The 18,476-nt window shown below is 50.9% G+C and overlaps 2 protein-coding genes across 2 annotated transcripts in view; both read left to right on the top strand.

The window, feature by feature from the left end:
* The first annotated feature begins 225 nt into the window (after positions 1–225).
* Positions 226–3,745, top strand: LOC146349257 (uncharacterized). The gene is made up of 2 exons (XM_084841578.1): positions 226–357; positions 2,706–3,745. The coding sequence occupies exon 2, from the start codon at positions 2,844–2,846 to the stop codon at positions 3,561–3,563; it is 720 nt and encodes a 239-aa protein (XP_084697704.1). The 5' UTR covers positions 226–357; positions 2,706–2,843; the 3' UTR covers positions 3,564–3,745.
* An 8,056-nt stretch (positions 3,746–11,801) lies between these two features.
* ARRB1 (arrestin beta 1) overlaps positions 11,802–18,476 on the top strand; it is a 142,715-nt gene continuing 136,040 nt past the window's right edge. The window contains exon 1 of the mRNA XM_084842333.1: positions 11,802–11,908. Coding sequence (XP_084698459.1) covers positions 11,889–11,908 — 20 coding nt within the window. The 5' untranslated portion in view covers positions 11,802–11,888. The remainder of the gene's footprint in view (positions 11,909–18,476) is intronic.

Here is an 18,476-nt window from a genome sequence, read left to right as displayed (position 1 = left end):
CCAGACTTCGCCCAGAGTGGTCTGCCCTGACTGGCAGGAAGACGTCTTCCTCCACCTGAGAACTTTTCAACTGGAGATGGAGGGGGTTGAAACTGGGAGTCTCTGTATGCCCTGAGCTTTGGGTCCTCATGGAAGAGAAAGGAAGTGTGCCACTCCTCCTTCCAGGACTGGGGCCAAACAGTCTGGCTTTTATCTGCCTTGTGCAATCCCAGGAAAGAATTCTTCGAGGGGTGGGGCGGCCTTTATAAGCAGCGCAGGTGGCCCATCGCTTGCTGTTTCCCATGGCGTGCGGGCGTGCTGCTCCACCGACTCTCCGGGGTATAAGTTGTCGAGGAGTGAGACTTTGCTTTGATACAGGTGAGTTAATTAAGAACTGCCAAAGGGAGATGTCCTCTCTGTTTCAGAAACATGCTTGTCTTGTACCCCGTCTTTAGTCTCTTGGGAGCTAGAAGCCCATGGTGTTAACTAACATTTCTTTAAATATCCTTCCTGTGAATAAGTCTGGCTCTCTGGGCCAGGTCAAGGGTTTGCCAAGCCCAGTGTGTCTTTCTCTCATTTATGTGTTGCCAAAGAAAAGGGGGCGGATGATCAGCCAGAAAACTAAGCAGCTTGCTGTGTAGAAAACTGGCGGGGTTCCTTCTCTCTGGCATAGAGGGGAATGTTCTTGGGCCGGTTCCCATGTCATGATCAGCCACTGTGGGTAAGTCACCGGCAGGGCTCCGAGACATCTGCCGGCCGCCATTTCGCATATGCAGGCCGCTGCCCTCCTGGGCCAACCCTGCCATGCAGCGGAGGGGGGCAACCTGCTTCAGGTGGTACCATGGGAACAGCGGCGGGGGGGGATAGGTGAAGGCAGGAACTAGTGTATGGATGGTGCAGCAAGATTTTAAAACCGTATTTAGGGAAGGCTGTTTATTTAAACAGAATTCAAAAGTTATTTTTAGGCCACTATTATGGTGTTGGCTGTGTGTGAGGGGGGCAATTGGTTTCCATTTCAGGGGGCAAAATGTCTTGGGCCAGCACTGACCATTGTACTTAGCATCAACAGTACCTGCCATTATATTGGGGGTGAGGGTGGGATGGCTTGGATATATAATGCCCTGTGAGTCCCTGCGTGCGCGGTGTCCTTGCACAGCTTGGCAGGGCCCAAAGGGCCAGTTTTCCCTCATGGCAAGCAGCGTCTCCAGGCAACTCGTGTCTCACTGTGAAGCACATCACTTCCCCATATGAGTGAATGGCAACCCTTGTACAGGAGAAAATGCTCTTTTGATCCAGCCTGGCTCTTATGTGGCTGTTATAATGTATCTCAGTCATTAATTCATGTGTCCATTATAGATACACTACTCAGTGTGGAAAAAAATGGGTAGGGAGCCATCTGTCTCTCTTTCTCTCTCTCCCTCCCTCCCTCCCTCTCTGGAATCATCCCATGAAGCTGATTGGTGGGAGATTCAGGACAGATTGGTGGGACATTCAGAACCTTCACACAGCACATAGGTAAACTATGGAATTTGCTACCACAAGATGTAGTAATGGCCACCAATTTGGATGGCTTTAAAAGGGGAGTGGATGAATTCATGGAGGAGGAGAATGCTATCAATGGCTACTAGTCCTGATGGCTATATGCTACCTCCAGTAATCAGAGGCAGTAAGCCTACGCACACCAGTTGCTGGGGAACATGGGCAGGAGGGTGCTGTTGCACTCTTGTGGGCTTCCTGTGGGCAGCTGGTTGGCCACGGTGGGAACAGAATGCTGGACTAGATGGACCTTTGGTCTGAACCAGCCTAAGGACTCTTCCGATGTTCTTATGCTCCATTCTTATCTCTCCCCGCCCCCCTCCAGGCTTCTCTGTTCCCTCTGAGTTTAGCTGCAGTCCTCGCAATAGCTGGGGCAGGGGTGGATTTCCCAGCAGTATATTGTTGTGAGCTCTCCCTGCTGTTGTGCAAAGTGCTTTGAGGGTGGCTTGGTCTTTGAATGGGTAACTGAGACCCATTTGCTTTACCAAAGATCTAGAAAAGACATTTATAGTACACACAGAGAGAGGTGGATCAAGATAGCAATCTGCATTTTTAACCCTTCTCAGGGCTGTGGCTATGCAGACTGTTATGTTCTTAAGTCACTTCCTACCCTTAGGCTCACTATCTGAAAGGACACGACACACAAGGAAAAGGAATGGGGAGGGCAGAGGGGAAAACTTCTTCTTTCCGCAGGGTTGGTGGAATGGGCCTTCTCTCTCTTTCTCATCTCCCTCCGTACAGCCTGCTGGAACGGGTTAACTTAAAGAGGTTAACTCTGACATCACTGAGGTGGGGAAGCTAGGCAGAAAAGAGTGTGCCTGCTTTGCATCTCAGTTCTCCACCCCCCAGCATTTCCCAATCAAAGGATCTGGTGACAGAGGGTGCTGGGTGAGGCCTTCTCCTGAGACCCCGGAGAGCTGCTACTAGTCAGAGCTGTCAGTACTGAGCCAGAGGGACCAATGTTCTGACTTGGTTTGAGGCTGCTTCCATTTTTTCATAGAGGTGAACTTTATCAGTCTTGCAAAAGGAATCAGAAGCCTTAAAAAGATGCCAAGCAAGGGTCAGAACGGCCTTTCCTGATTCCTGCCAATGTAGCCCTCCTGCTAGGGAGAACCCTCCATATAAAGGGGGTTTAAGATGTAGTGACCTAAATTCATTCTCTCTCTGTCTCTCTCATGCTATTCTTGTAGGGAAAATTGGGAGTGAAGAACCCAGATTTGAACGTCCAGACGTTGCCAGCTTTGGAATTGCATTGTCTGGCTAGCGTAAGTAGTGGGGGAGGTCAGAACCACCTCTTCAAGACAACCTGTTTTGTAAGCCAGACTGAGATGATGTGGCAACCAGCCTACATTGAAAGCCTGGCCCCGCTCCAGGATGCCTTGAACAAGATGGGGCCCTCGACTCACCTGCAGAACCTGTCCTTGATCAAGGATAATGTAGAGGAAAGGAATCTCTCTTACGCAGTAGACATTGTGGCCAATGTGCCCTCCATGCTAGAGTTCTTGGTGGACAGTGGCTTCTTCTCTCTTTTTTGTGAGCTGCCTGCAGTTGCAAGAGAGCTGAGGACCCTTTGGCTCCACTCCTATAAGTGGAAGGTTTCTGAACTCATCAAGGATGCCTTGGCTCCCATCTTTGAGTTGCTGTTTTGTCTTGCCCCAAACAAGGTCTACGATATTCTTTGGTATCTCAAGGCTTTCCTAGAGGAAGCTGGTGGAGATGGCTGGAATGGAGAAAATTGCTTGGAGCATCTGACCAGAATTCAAGAGGACTTGGAGGAAATGGGACCAAAGAGCACCCTGAATTATCTGGAACAGCTTCATGACTTGCTTGTGTTCCAGTGCTGGCATCTTGCGCTGCTGGCTCGTCATCCGTTAATCGAAGCGGAGCTGGGTGCGCCCAACCTATTTGACACACTCATGGCTGTCGCAAAGACCTTGTGCTTTGGAATGGATGACTACAGTTGCTGCTTGATCGACTTGCAGAATGTTCTAGAAGATCTGAATGAGGTCCAAGCCATTGTCCGTCACCCAGGTGACCTGGAGGAGTGAACGCTGTTACTGCACGTAGAGCCCACGGCAGGCTGTCATGCCCGACACACACTCGTGATGAAACAACTGAAGCACTTAACCCTCAAGGACAAAGAGTTAATATTTTTACCCCTACTTTGAACTCCTAGTTCTCCAAGTGTTGTTGCTCTTAATATATTAATAAATGTAATATTTAAAGTACCACTGAGGGTTGATTCAGTAGGTCTCATGTTTCAGTGCCACAGACAGGGTCCTCAGAAGTACACTGGCATAATGTATGTTGCACTTTGGCTCTAGTGAAGGTTTAAGAGTCTGTATAAGTATCTCCTCTGGTCAAACTACAGTTCGTTTTCTTTCTTAAAAAAAAAAATGGAGTGACCAACACTGTTTGGCCTGCCTCTCTCTTGTACAGAGAGTTGGCAGTGAAGAACCAGATTTGAATTTCTGGTTCTTCACCTAGCCCATCTGGTCTCCAAGTCCTGGTGTGTATGTGTGCTAAGCAGTGCTGTGCCAAATATTTCTTCCACTTTTTTTTTTTGGCCATTCTCGTTAAATTTGATAGAAAAAAATGCTTTTGAAAAGAAATTCAAAGGAGAAGAAAATTTCAGAGAAATTCTTGTGGGTTGGGTTCAGTGTACTTGTGCTAACCTTACTTATGAGGTGGCCAAGGAGTGTGTGCAGGTGTTCTGTCTTTCATTGTCCACTCATCTCTCTAGCAGCCTGTAGCCTCCTTGGCTTCCCACATTTCAGCTGAAGCCCAGGGGAAGACAACATGAGGTAATTCCTCCCATAGGGCTTTGAAGGATCAGGAAGTGCAGGCAGCTTGGGAGGCTGCAAGGCAATGGAAAGATGCATAATGGGAAGAAAAGGCACACATGGCACTCCTAGCCACCACCAAATTTTCCCTACCATCTTCGTGGTGCCCTCCTCCGCGCTGACGCAATGTCCTTGGATGACGAGGGGTGGGGCACGGTGAAGGATGCGAAACGGGAGCAGGGCTGCCAACACATTTCAGTGGCAACACAAACACAAGAATCCTGATGAAAAAGGAAATACGCTGTGCCACAACTACTGCAGATGGTGAGTTCCCCCTCCAAGAACCTGTTTAAAACTGTCTCCATCCCCTAGAGAAATGCATTGAAATTGTCTCCCCAATTTTGGAGAATTGGGTGGAGAATTTTGAGTTTTGAGAGGCCATTTGCGTGCAGCTCTAATGTTAAACCTTGATTCAGGCTCCACACACCTGGGGCCAATCCACATGGTTGAATGCACCAGAGTCGTTTGTGACAGATGACGCTGTCACCAATTGGCTGCCATCCTGCAGCACCCGTCCCCAAAATGCGCATTTTTGGAAAGTCCTTTTACTCTGTTGTTTTCTTCGATGCGGCTCCGGAGCGGTTCTGCGGCAGTGTGCTCCGTCCCCCGCATTCAGCCCCGGGCGTGCCTCCGGGACCTGGCTGCGACCTGGCAGTGAGGTGGTCAAGGGGTGGGGCCGCCCCCCTTCCCTCCTTTTCCCCAGCTGCAGCAGGGCGGCTTTCGCAGGAAGCAGCCTCCTTTCCCCATTCATAGTATCAGCAGCCCTGTTTCACTCACAGTAGTGGAGTGGCCAGTTTACGTGTAGTGCACAGTCAGGGACGCACAAAGAAGAGGGAGAGGGGGCAGCCAGCAGCAGGAGGCTGCAGCCCCGTATTTCGCAGTCGCGCTACTGCAATACACCTGCAACTTCTCCGTGGTGCGATGCACCTACAACTAAGGAATACACAGCGGCGGGGGGGAGAAGGGGCAGCCAGCGCAGCAAGGGAGCACCGACAGGGCTGGAAACGAGCCTCCCCAGTCACAGGCCGGCGCTGGGTCGCCCCTTCAGAGTAACGCAGCAGTTTGCTTTTTCCATTCACAGACAGCGGCCCCGGGTTCATTCGTGTCTCTCCTGCAGTACAGTCCCCTGTGTGTGCGCAGCGTTTTCCTGTGTGTTTGTGGGGAGGGGGAGACCTAGTTCAGGTCGGGACGCAGAGGCAGTAGCACGAGCCGCTGCTGCTGCTGACGCCAGAGTGCCAGCAGAGGGAGGCTGTTCCAGCCTTTTCCCTCCGTCTCTGTCTCCGGGCAGGACTGAGGCGCCTCCTGTCTGCCCAGCTGTCGGTCTGTCCCTGGGCTTCAGCATCGCTGGTTCGCAGCCGGTGGATGCGAGGGGGAGCGGCGCAGGGCAAACTCCCCGACAGGACTCCTCTCTTCCATTAAACTTCCCTGAGCAGCGGAGCATGGAGGGGGCGGGAGCAGGCCGCTCTCACCGGCTGAGCAGCATCTATGGGGTGGATGACGCTCGCTTCTACTAGCAGGACTCCGCCCACCCAGCCGCGAAGTACGGCGGATTAAAGTGCAGTTTGACCGGTGAAAAGGGGGTTTCAAGGCTGTGTTTGCTCCACAGGTCTTGCTTCAGGTGCTCTTGACGGACCAAAAGCAATTTCATCAACATCCAGATAATACCAGAAGTGGTTCTCATTCCGTCTCCATGTACACTCCCCCATGCCATATTGGTAAGATAACAGGGCCTGGTCTGCAGCGGGGCTCTAAACACAGGCCTGCAGCACAGTTTCTTCTAGGCCAGAAGAAGAGTGGCGGGTGGCAGGCACGGTTAAATTACACTTAACTGTGTAATTGTCTGCCTGACCCACTGCATGCTCTGACTTGGATTCCTGCATTGAGCAGAGGGTTGGACTCGATGGTCTTATAGGCCCTTCCAACCCTACGATTCTATGATTCTGTGAATAAACACAGGTGAGTTACACAAAATGGCTTGGATATCCAAAGGCAACCCAGACCAATGGACACATTAGTATAGGCCTCCTAATGCTTACAGAACTGTTTGGCTGTGGAGGCTTGGCTAGGTGATGTCTCAGCAGCTCTGACACTTCATCTTTTCAGTAGTCTTACTGGCATAAGCAGGAGAAACATAGGAACACTGGCAGCCGCATTATTGCTCCTTCTAGCCCAGTATTGTCAATACTGATTAGCAGCTGTGCTCCATCTTTCCTAGCCCTACCTGGAGATGCTGGGGATTGATCCTGGGACCTTCTGTGTGCAAAGCAGGGGCTCCACCATGGAATCCCACAGCTCCTGCTGCTCTTAAACGTCGTGCTTCTTCCGACCTAGAGCCATGCAGCATTCCATCCTTGCTCAACTACACCACTGGTGAGAAGTATTTTTTTTTATTTACTTATTCATTGCATTTATATCCCGCCTTTTTTCCTCTTGCAAGGAACCCAAGGCGGCTTACATTCTCCTCCTCCTCCTCCTCTCCACTTTATCCTCACAACTTCAGCCCTGTAAGGTAGGCTGGACTGAAAGTCTGTGACTGGCCCAAAGTCACCCAGTGAGCTTCCATGGCCGAGTGGGGACTAGAACCTGGATCTCCCGGCTCCCAGCCCAACCTTCTCACCAGTACACCACGCTGGCTCTAGCTGCCCTTTGAATGGCCCAGTGCAGCCTGGGGGGGGTGTTGGGGACATTGTGGCAAACACTGGTACTGCAGGGATCACAGAACAGCCTCCCCAAAGTGTTCTCCAGATGTGTTGGATGGACTACAACTCCCATCATAGCTAGTCAGCACTTGGAGAATGCTGGTTTGGGGAAGGCTGCCGTGTTTTCTATCTTTGATTTTATTTTTCTATAAATGGTGTTGTGATAACGGTTGAAGTGCAGTGGGCTAGAGCGAACAGTCTTTCTCCCTATTGAGGGGGGGGTACAGCACTGTGAAATTTGTATTGAAGAAAAGCCCTTGTAAATTATATCTGATCTTTGGTTTAAAGCAAAACATTAAGCAAGTTTATGGTAGTTCTGAAAACAAGTGTCTAATCCCCCCCCCACACACACGTTGTTGTTCTGCTCTTTGACATGTAGTTGTCTGCAAATTATTTATTTCTTATTCATTGCATTTATACCCCGCCTTTTTTCCTCTTGCAAGGAACCCAAGGCGGCTTACATGATCCTCCTCCTCTCCGTTTTATCCTCACAACAACAGCCCTGTGAGGTGGGTTGGGCTGAGAGTCTGTGACTGGCCCAAAGTCACCCAGTGAGCTTCCATGGCCGAGTGGGGACTAGAACCCGGATCTCTGGGCTCCCAGTCCAACACTCTAGCCACTACGCCACACTTTTTGATACTATTTTAAATATGTAAAATCAATTGTCTTGTAAATATCTTATAAAGGAAAAAAAGTTTGTTTAATCTTTGTAAAGCACCCAGAGAGCTTTGGCTATTGGGCAGTATGTTTTTTGTTTATTCGTTCAGTCACTTCCGACTCTTCATGACTTCATGGACCAGCCCACGCCAGAGCTTCCTGTCGGCCGTCGCCACCCCCAGCTCCCCCAAGGTCGAGTCCGCCACCCCCAGAATCTCATCCATCCACCTTGCCCTTGGTCGGCCCCTCTTCCTTTGGCCTTCCACTTTCCCTAGCATCAGCATCTTCTCCAGCGTATCCTGTCTTCTCATTATGTGGCCAAAGTACTTCAGTTTTGCCTTTAATATCCTTCCCTCAAGTGAGCAGTCTGGCTTTATTTCCTGGAGGATGGACTGTTTTGATCTTCTGGCAGTCCAAGGCACTCTCAGAATTTTCCTCCAGCACCACAGTTCAAAAGCATCTATCTTCCTTCGCTCAGCCTTCCTTATGGTCCAGCTCTTGCGGCCATAGGTTACTACGGGGAATACCACTGCTTGAACTATGCGGACCTTTGTTGTCAGTGTGATGTCTCTGCTCTTCACTATTTTATCAAGATTTGTCATTGCTGTCCTCCCAAGAAGTAAACGTCTTCTGAGTTCCTGGCTGCAGTCAGCATGTGCAGTAATCTTTGTGCCTAGAAAGACAAAGTCTGTCACTGCCTCCACGTTTTCGCCCTCTATTTGCCAGTTATCCATCAAGCTGGTTGCCATAATCTTGGTTTTTTTGAGGTTGAACTGCAACCCAGGTTTTGCACTTTCTTCTTTCACCTTCGTGATGCGGTACCTCAGCTCCTCCTCGCTTTCAGCCATCAAAGTGGTATCATCTGCATATCGGAGATGGTTAATGTTTCTTCCAGCGATTTTAACTCCAGCCTTGGCTTCATCAAGCCCAGCACGTCGCATGATGCGTTCTGCGTACAGGTTGAATAGGTAGGGTGAGAGTATACAACCCTGTCGTACTCCTTTCCCAATCTTAAACCAGTCCGTTGTTCCGTGGTCTGTTCTTACCGTTGCTAGTTGGTCGTTATACAGATTCCTCAGGAGGCAGACAAGATGACTTGGTATCCCCATACCCCCAAGAACTTGCCACAATTTGTTATGATCCACACAGTCAAAGGCTCTAGAATAGTCAATAAAATAGAAATAGATGTTTTTCTGAAACTCCCTGGCTTTCTCCATTATCCTGCGGATATTGGCAATTTGGTCTCTAGTTCCTCTGCCTTTTCTAAATCCAGCTCGTACATCTGGCAATTCTTGTTCCATGAATTGCTGGAGTCTACCTTGCAAGATCTTGAGTATTACTTTACTGGCATGTGAAATAAGTGCCACTGTTCGATAGTCTAAATATTCTTTGGTGCTTCTCTTTTTTGGTATGGGGATATAAGTTGATTTTTTCCAATCTGGTGGCCATTCTTGTGTTTTCCAAATTTGCTGGCATATGGCATGCATCACCTTGACAGCATCATCTTGCAAGATTTTAAACAGTTCAGCTGGGATACCGTCATCTCCTGCTGCCTTGTTATTAGCAATGCTTCTTAAGGCCCATTCAACCTCACTCTTCAGGATGTCTGGCTCTAGCTCACTGACCACACCATCAAATCTATCCCCGATATGATTATCCTTCCTATACAGATCTTCCGTATATTCTTGCCACCTTTTCTTGATCTCTTCTGCTTCTGTTAGGTCCTTGCCATCTTTGTTTTGGATCCTACCCATTTTTGCCTGGAATTTACCTCCGATTTTCTAATTTTCTGGAAGAGGTCTCTTGTCCTTCCTATTCTATTATCTTCTTCCGCTTCCGCGCATTGCTTGTTTAAAAATAATTCCTTATCTCTTCTGGCTAACCTCTGGATTTTTGCACTTAATTTGGCATATCTCCCCCTATCACTGTTCCCTTTTGGTTTCCTTCTTTCTTGGGCTGCTTCCAGTGTCTCAGCAGACAGCCATCTTGCCTTCTTGGTTTTCTTTTTCTTTGGGACGCTTTTTGTTGCCGCCTCCTGAACAATGTTGCGAACTTCTGTCCATAGTTCTTCCGGGACCCTATCTACTAAATCTAGTCCCTTAAATCTATTCTTCACCTCCACTGCATGTTCATGAGGAATATTCGTGAGCTCATATCTAACTGATCTGTGGGTCTTCCCTATTCTCTTTAGTCCGATTCTAAATTGTGCAATAAGAAGTTTGTGATCTGAACTACAATCAGCTCCAGGTCTTGTTTTTACCGACTGCATGGATGTCCGCCACCTTTGGCTACAAAGGAAGTAGTCAATCTGATTTTGGTGTCGACCGTCTGGTGAAGTCCATGTATAAAGTCGTCTCTTAGGTTGTTGGAAGAGTGTTTGTTATGCACAGTGAGTTGTCTTGGCAAAATTCTATCAGCCTATGTCCCGCTTCATTTTGTTCTCCCAGACCATGCGTGCCTGTAATTCCAGGCGTTATTTGACTACCCACCTTAGTATTCCAGTCTCCTGTAATGAAAGTAACATCTTTTTTTGGCGTACTATCCAGTAAGTGCTGCAGGTCCTCATAGAACTGATCTACTTCTGCTTCTTCAGCATCTGTGGTTGGGGCGTATATTTGGATCACTGTGATGTTAAATGGCTTACCCGGAATTCGAATTGAGATAATTCTGTCATTTTTTGGATTGTATCCAAGCACTGCTTTAGCCACTTTATTATTAATTATGAAGGCTACTCCATTTCTTCTGTGGTCCTCTTGTCCACTGTAGTAGATTTGGTGGTCATCTGATGTGAAGTGGCCCATTCCAGTCCATTTCAGTTCACTGACACCCAAAATGTCTAGATTTAATCTTGACATCTCCCCAGTAACCACATCCAATTTGGCTCATAGATCTTACATTCTGGGTTCCTATGGTGTGTTGATCTTTAGAACATCGGATTTGTTGTTCACCACCAGCACCATCGGCTGCTAGCCGTCCTTTCGGCTTTGAGCTAGCTGCATCATCACATCTGGGGCTAGTTGAACTTATCCTCTGTTCCTCCCCAGTAGCCTTTTTTTGACCATCTTCCGAGCTGGGAGTCCCATCTTCCGATGGTATACCGACATATCTCTGGTTGGACTGATCCATTTAGTTTTCATGGCAAGAATACTGGGGTGGGTATTCTTGAGCTGCAACCTGAAATGAGCCTTGGGCTGCAACCTGAAATTATGATATTACAGGCAAAACTGAAGTACTTTGGCCACATCATGAGAAGACAGGATACCCTGGAGAAGATGCTGATGCTAGGGAAAGTGGAAGGCAAAAGGAAGAGGGGCCGACCAAAGGAAAGGTGGATGGATGAGATTCTGGAGGTGACGGGCTCGACCTTGGGGGAGCCGGGGGTGGCGACGGCCGACAGGAAGCTCTGGCGTGGGCTGGTCCATGAAGTCACGAAGAGTCGGAAGCGACTGACCGAATAAACAACAACAAACAAATCCAAACCATCTGTACACTTCCACTAAGAGTGATGCGTGACAGGAAGATCCCTGTGTCCCTGTTCAGGTAACCACAATTATTGTCTTATTATTCACAATAACTACTGCATTTGGGGAGGGAGCTTTTCAGGCGGGCTTGAGCCCCTGCACCGTTCATTTTTGGAACTCAATCTTGATCAGCCTCCCCCAATCTGGCGCCTTCCAGATGTGTCAGCTGGGAATGACGGGAGTTGCGGGCCAGCACAGCAGGGGCCATCAGGTTGCGGGGACCGGTGTGCGCGCGCGCGCCCCCCGGCTCTTCCTGCGGGAGCCTGGCGCGGTGCGAGCGCGTCCCGCAGGCGCGTGTCGAGCAGGGGCGGAGCGGGGCCTCCGCTCCGCTTTCTGCGGCGCGCGACGTGCGTGCGGAGGAGGCGGAGGCCGGCAGCGAGCCTCCTCTCCCGGCGGCAGGCAGCGGGGCGGCTGCGCTTGGTCGGGCCGGGAAGCCGAAGCCGACGCGGCGGCGGGGCGAGCGGGCGGCGGGCAGCAGCCTGGCCCGTGAAGGCGGGCAGGCGGGCGGGCGCGCCCGGGCGCAGCGGCGGGAGTGCGGCCAGCCGGCGCCCCTCCTCCTCGCCGCCGCCGGCGCTGCGCCCTGCCGCCGCTCGCGGAGCGCGGGTCTCCCGGCGAGGCGGCCGCGCAGGGCAGCCGCGGGGCCGCCGCCGGCCATGGGCGACAAAGGCACCAGGTCAGTCGGGCGGGCGGCGGGCGGCCTTTCCTCGGCGGGCGCGCTGGGCCGGGCCGGGCCGGGCCGCGCCGCGTTCCCGGGCGAGGCCGGGTCAGGCGCGGGCGCGGCGGCGGCGGCCGGAGATGCGATGCGGAGCCTTCGCGCGGGGCCGGCGGCGGCGAGCGAGGCCGCGTGGCGGCGGGGCAGGCGGCCGCCTGGGGACGGGCCGGGAGGCGCCGCCGCCGCGCACGAAGGCGCGGCTCCTCCCTGCGCGACGCGCGTTGTGCGGCCGGGCGGTCGCGTTCTGACGAGCGCGCCTCGCTCCGGCGGGCGACCTGAAGCCCCAGGCGCGGCTTTCGGGCGCACGTGCCTCCGAGTAAGCGTGTTGAAGCACGCAGAGCGCGAGAGGAGGACGCCCCCCCCGCGCACACGGGCCCCCCCGCGCACGGCCCCCCCCGCACGGCTTCACCCGCCGCCCGCGCTTGCCGCCCGTCTCCGTTCGCGGCGGCGTCTGCGCGAGGGACGCGTCTTGCCGCCCCGAAACGCCGCCGCTGGACGCACGCGCGCGACAGTGGAAGGCGCAGAGGGGCTGCCGCTGCGCGTCTCGGCGCGGTGGTGCGCTGCCGGGGCGTCGCAGACTGCCGGAGACGGTGTGAGCCAGCATCCCCCAGCCCCGGGCCCTCCAAGTGTGTCGGGCTGGCACTCCCGTCTGTCGTCGCCCAAAACATCTGGCGGGCACCAGGTCGGGGGAGGGCGGTGGGAGCGGTCGTGCGAATCTTTTGCAGCCGTACTGAGACATCAAAGCTCTGGACGTCAAAAAGCGCTGGGGGGAGAAGGTGTGGGAGAGGGGGTCGTGCAGTCCGGCGGATGTTCCAGAGGATGCTTAGCCCCCCCTGCTCTGAGCGCCGGCTTTGCCTAGATGGGACCGCAGCCTGAAAGGATTAGGGGCTTGGAGCAGGAAGCGCTGTGGGGAGAGAGAATGGAGAGGGGACGTGAGCTGTGGGGAGAGAGAATGGAGAGGACGCCTCCGCTTTTATCATGACAAAATGTATCCGGGTTGCAAATGCCTTGAAGCGCAATAGGGGCTCTGTGATGGGCAGCATGAACCGCTACTGCTCCGCGCAGCATTTCGTTAATTCGGAATTTGTGGGCGCAAGGTGTGACCGCAACAGGGCTGGATGAACTTGGGGCAGACAGGTCTGTTCTGAGGCGAGGCAGCATGGGATGTTTTTTCCCATTCTCCCCCCACCCCTCCGTCTTTCAGGTGAGAGTTTCCTTGGAGGGGGAAGAGACACATTTCCCCTGCAGAACCTTTCCTTGTGAACCTTTGGCTTCAGCCACAATAGCTAAATGGAACCTCTGTGCTCAGGGGCACTTTAGCTCTGGGTATTGGATGCTGGAGGCAAGCCGTGGGGAGAACTGTTCCCTTGAGGCCTTGCCTGTGGCCTTGCCAGAGGCATTTGGCCAGACACAGTTGGGGACTGAATGTGGGACTAAGCAGAGCTTTGGGATCCTGCAAGGCAACTTCTGATGCATGAACCTGTGTGTGTGTGTGTGTCTGTGCTGCGGCCATTTCTCTAGCACACACAGTGTCTCTGGTGTGCTGCCTTTTTCTCGCATAACACCTTAGCTAGTGGCTGTGCATGTCACTCTCTTTGTTGGGCATGATAAAGGGACGGGGGGAGAGACCGCATGTGATTTTTATTTTTTTTAAATACTATTTTTAATCTACTAGGCCCAGAGTGGGGTGGGAGACCACATGTGTAAAGTTTCTGGAAATTTTGAAGCCGTGGAAAAAACACAAACAGATTTTCCTGTTCATTGCAAACCTCCCCACCCCCACCCTGTACGTTTTGGGAAAAATAAAATCTGCAGTAATTTCTTTAGTGCGCTCTGCAGATCTAATGTTACTTTGTTACTTTAAGAATATAAAATGCATTACATGTAACTTGGTTTGCTCATAAAATTATCCTTAAAATAGAAAACATTTAAAAGTAAATTCAGTAAATTTGTCATTATTGTCTGAATAAAGTATATTTTTGAATTAAATATACCAAACATGATAATTGTATTGTGTTTACTTTGGTTTGCTCATACATTTTAGGAACTTCAGTAAGTAGTTCCTGAAACATCTGAATCATCCTAGAAGCCAGAAGAAGCAGGAAGAGATGGAAGGAGAGGAAGAGTGGTGTACAGCATCTGTCCCTGTTTGTGAGGATTTGGGTGGGGTGGAATTTAGGGAAATCTGGTCTGAAGGAGCTATTGAGAGCTTATTTAGCTGGGGAAGACTCTCTTACTTATTAGGAATGGCAACCACACATACTTAATTTAAGAAAATTTAAGCAATCTCCACCTATTGTTTGAAGAGTGACATTTTATTCCATTTTGTAAATAATTCCTCTTCTTAAACATCTTAATTTTTGTTCATTTTGAAAGCTTGGTGATGGTGCCAATCCCATGCCTATGCTATAGAGGCCAGGCTACTGACTTTCTTTTAGGGATAGAGGGTTTATTTTGGTGGCAGCACTTAAAGTCTTTATGGCTGAGGCAGTATTCCCTAACAGTGAGGTTTAATAGGAAACTGTAGTACAGATGTGGCAATGAGTTCCAGAGACCCAAACCTGAAAGGTTTTTTTAAAAAAAGAAACATCGGTGGGATAACCCACATGTTGTTCCTTCGCATATGGTTGGCAGCACAGTTGACTGCTATAGTATCTAACCAGAACCAATCCAGAAACAGAGGCCTCTATAGAACAAAACCCAAACTGTCAAGAATGCACACTTTGACGTGTTATGATACACTAACTATAGTGTCATGTTGGGAAACTGAGTTTAATGTGGAGCATCCCTAAATGTCTATCAGTAAAGGATACATTAAATCAATAAGGAATGGAAGAAATAGCAATGCACTTTACAGAGAAGCCTAAGCCTACAGCCGTGCTTAGGACACCGATCTGCTGTACCTGCGGCACTCTCACTTAAAAAAATCTTCTGCCGTGGCTTCAACATTTCCAGAAATTTTATATCTCTAGTCTTCTTGTAAAAGTCTTGCTATGACGTCGTTTTAGAAATCATTTGGGTGGCAGGGGGAGGGGGATGACTAAAGCAATATACGAGTACCTTCTCTTAGACATTTTATTCATAATTCTAAATGAAAATATTTCATAATCCAGAATTGTTGAATGTTTCCAGTATGTCTGAGAAAAAACAAAAAAGTGCCTTGGGGGAAAAAATGGGAAAACCCCAAGGGTGGGGTTCCAGTTTTTTCTGTTCGTTTTTTCCTCAGCCCTTCACATCTCTCTGTGAGACACATATGGGGGAATCTCTAAATGCCAGTTGGCAAAGATGTGAACACTCTGGTGTATGCTGCTGTCCTAATTCGCATGTGCTCCCTTGTGGTCTCTTTATCCCCATCTCCAGTAAACATGACTGAGACCAAGCTGAGTGCATTTGGGCTTGAACGAAAACAAAACTCATGTGTGGGGGGTGTATGTGTGAGATCATCTCCAGTGCAATCCAAGATGCTCAGTCTAATGAGACTTCTTCCCTTCCAATATTGTGTAAGATTGCAACCTTAAGTGTCCATATTGCCTCTGTGCTATGTACTGCACCTGGGAGATGCCAGGTGCCAAATAAACATTTTAGCATCATGTGACAGTTCATCTGTCTGCAATACCAACTCCATTTTTCTTCAGGAAGAGGAGGAACTGAAGGCCAAGTAGAGGGGGACAGAAAGAGCTGGGACTTGCGTGCACCAGTGGTAGGCAGTGGATTGGGGCAAGGGGGGGCAAGCCTGTGTGTGTGTATCTGCTGTCATTGGGGTCAGTCTCTCAAGTGTAATCATAGTGATGAAAGCTAGAAAATTGCTCAGTGGAGATTTTCTTTGAGAACAAGGACATGCAAATACTCGCTATTTCCACACGTTCAGGACACTTATCTGTACAAGGTGACGTCTCTGCTTTTGCAGATAACGTTTTCCTGTTTGTTGGTTTGCATCCCTGCAAAACAGTGCATAGTTGTTATTGCTGCTTGTCATTTTTCCACATGGGAGTGGTACTGGCCTTGCTAGTGCGCTGGTGCTGCGCTATTGCGCATAAGCTTGGGCTGTTGCGCGTCCTCTCCCCGCTGCACAGTTGGCTTCAATTTTGACATCTGCTGCAGCCGGCTGCCACACTGCCTCTGTGGACCCGCAATCGCTCAAGCCTACAGCCGCGCTTAGGACACCAATCTGCTGTAACTGCGGCACTCTCACTTTGGAATAGAGAGCCCTGGGTCTCTGTGACGGCTGACTCAGGAACATGGAAAGTGGTCAGAACGAGAGCAAGCAGCTGGGAAGAGAAATTCCACTTTTGTATTCTGTCTTCCTCCTCCGGCAAGATCGTCAAGCTGTCTTCCCCAGTCTGGTGCCTTCCAGATGTGATGAGCTGGCACCGGTGGAGGCTGCTGGCTCCAGTGTCCATGGGGAGGTGAATCTGCTCCGGGTTTCAAGAGTTCTGAATGAAACCCGGAGCAGATTCACCACCCCACGTACATTGGAGCCACTCCACTGGGGGGGGGGTTACCCTTCGGACAAATATGAGGGGGTGAGGGCAGAGGTTTCCAGGTGGGGGCAATTGATGGTGCGGCCGTGCTTCAGCCTGAGGTGCTGATGCGATGGCTGTGGCGCTGCAAGGACAGGAGGAGCCTGAACCTGGCGAACGCTAGCCGCCGTGCCTGCTTTTCATGCGCAGTGCCGCGTTCGGCTTGGCACCCGTTGTCCTGCCTGTGCCAGAGGCGCGTGGTGGCGATAGGTGCCCGGCTACGTCACTCATGCGGAATCAACCCCCAGAGGTCATGAGGAGAGCTCTGGCAGGCCCGTGGGGTGAAAAGAGGCGTCTTGCCTAACAGCTGTCCCAGGTGGCAGCTGTTTCTGCACGAAGAATGCGAACGCTGGGTTGACAGAACAGCGGCGGGGGGGCGGGCTCCCCCTTTCAGTTTCTTCCTCGGCTCGGCTTCCAGCACATGGTGGTCTGGATCGCAAAGGTTTTTGAGGCCTGACTGAGCAGGGATGTTGGTGTTGCGTCCTTAATGATAAAAGGAGCTGCCTTGAGTCAGACGCGGTGGCGCAGTTAAGACCCTGGGCTTAGTGGTCCCCCCCCAGCAGCGCTGTGCAGACCTTCACTTATTTCAAAATACGGTAAGCTGGCTGTGCTGTGTTTGCGGCCCCTCTGGCCCATTCTGAGTGGGGGCCCTGTACGTCTTCCCCCAAATCCTGCGCTGAATGCCCATTAGTCAGGTGATTTGTATGTTCCATCTACTAAAATAACAGCACCTCCCCAACATCCTGGGCAGAGAGGGTCTTTCCTAGCCCTACCTGGCGATGCCAGGAGCCTTCTGCATACAAAGCAGGGGCCCTACGGCTGAACTGTGGCCCTTTCCCGACCGGAGCGGGACTGGATGGCTTCTTTGATCCCTCTGATTCTACAAGTGGAGTCGCAGAATCACAGAATAGTAGGGGTGGAAGGGGCCTATAAGACCATCGAGTCCAGCCCCCTGCTTGATGCAGGAAGTCCTGAACATGGGTGGACTTCGTGTCTGTGCGTCTGTGTCCTGCACCCTCAACAATGAGATTTCTCAGCTGGCCATGATCATCAAAACCAGTGGGCTCCCCCTTTTCCATTTTTGGGGAAATTTGTTGTTTTTTTTGGTATGGTATGTGTTTACAAAAAGGAATTGGCATGACGGAGGCTGTGACGACATCACCTTTTTTGCTAAGCTCTGTTCTATTAAGGATGGACTTAATTACTGTTTTTAGTTGGGGATCGTAACTTGACTTTGCGTGTGATCTCTAGAGGGTCTCCTTCTGTCAGACCACCCTGGCTGGTTATGGCTGATGCCAGATTTCCTCTTGGAAGGGCTGGTGGTGCAGCTGTCTTGTCATTTCTTGAGAAGGGGGGCTAGTCGGAGGTGTGGCTTTCTTGAGAGACTGTCAAAAATGCAGCTAATTGCAGGGAGGGCGAGAAGCTCTGCGGGGGCCAGATATGGTGGAAAGAAGGAGAGCTTGTAAGTAGCTTGTTGCTGCGGCTGTTTGAGCCTGTGCCAATGGGGCATGCTGACGGAGGGCTGTGCGGTTCTCTTATTGCTGCCCATACAATCTCTCTCTCTCCCCCCCCCCCCGCCCCCTTGCAGGCAGAGCGCCAGCAACAGGCGCAAGGAGCATGCACTGTACCCGCTTAATCTTTCTGGATGACTTACTCAAAGTTTTGACTTTTGGAATCTCATCCACTGAATTCTATTAAGTGCCTTTTTCCATTGAAGTGCCTGACTACTGTTTGAGGAGAGGGGGAGGCATGCAAGTAGCATTAACTGCTGAGCCCTTCTCCGTGCTTAGCATCGTGATGCTGTGTTGTGTTACGATTAATTGTAGTCGAGAGTGGGGTGTTGGCACTGCCAGCGATGGCTGATTTCTTCCCCTCTGGGGGCACCAGAGCAGGAGAGAGGCTGATTCACCCCACATCTTGAGGAACAAAGCTTTTGACAGGACTGTACCAGCTTCAGCCTTGCAGGATCTACTTTGCATTTTTACTAGAATCCAAAACCTCGCTGTCAA

This window comes from Heloderma suspectum, chromosome 3 (assembly GCF_057233095.1).
Source record: "Heloderma suspectum isolate Gila_16-S chromosome 3, 16-S_ref, whole genome shotgun sequence".
NCBI lineage: Eukaryota > Metazoa > Chordata > Lepidosauria > Squamata > Helodermatidae > Heloderma > Heloderma suspectum.
The sequence above is the reverse complement of the archived record's forward strand: the minus strand, read 5'-3'. Positions and strand labels throughout refer to the sequence as shown.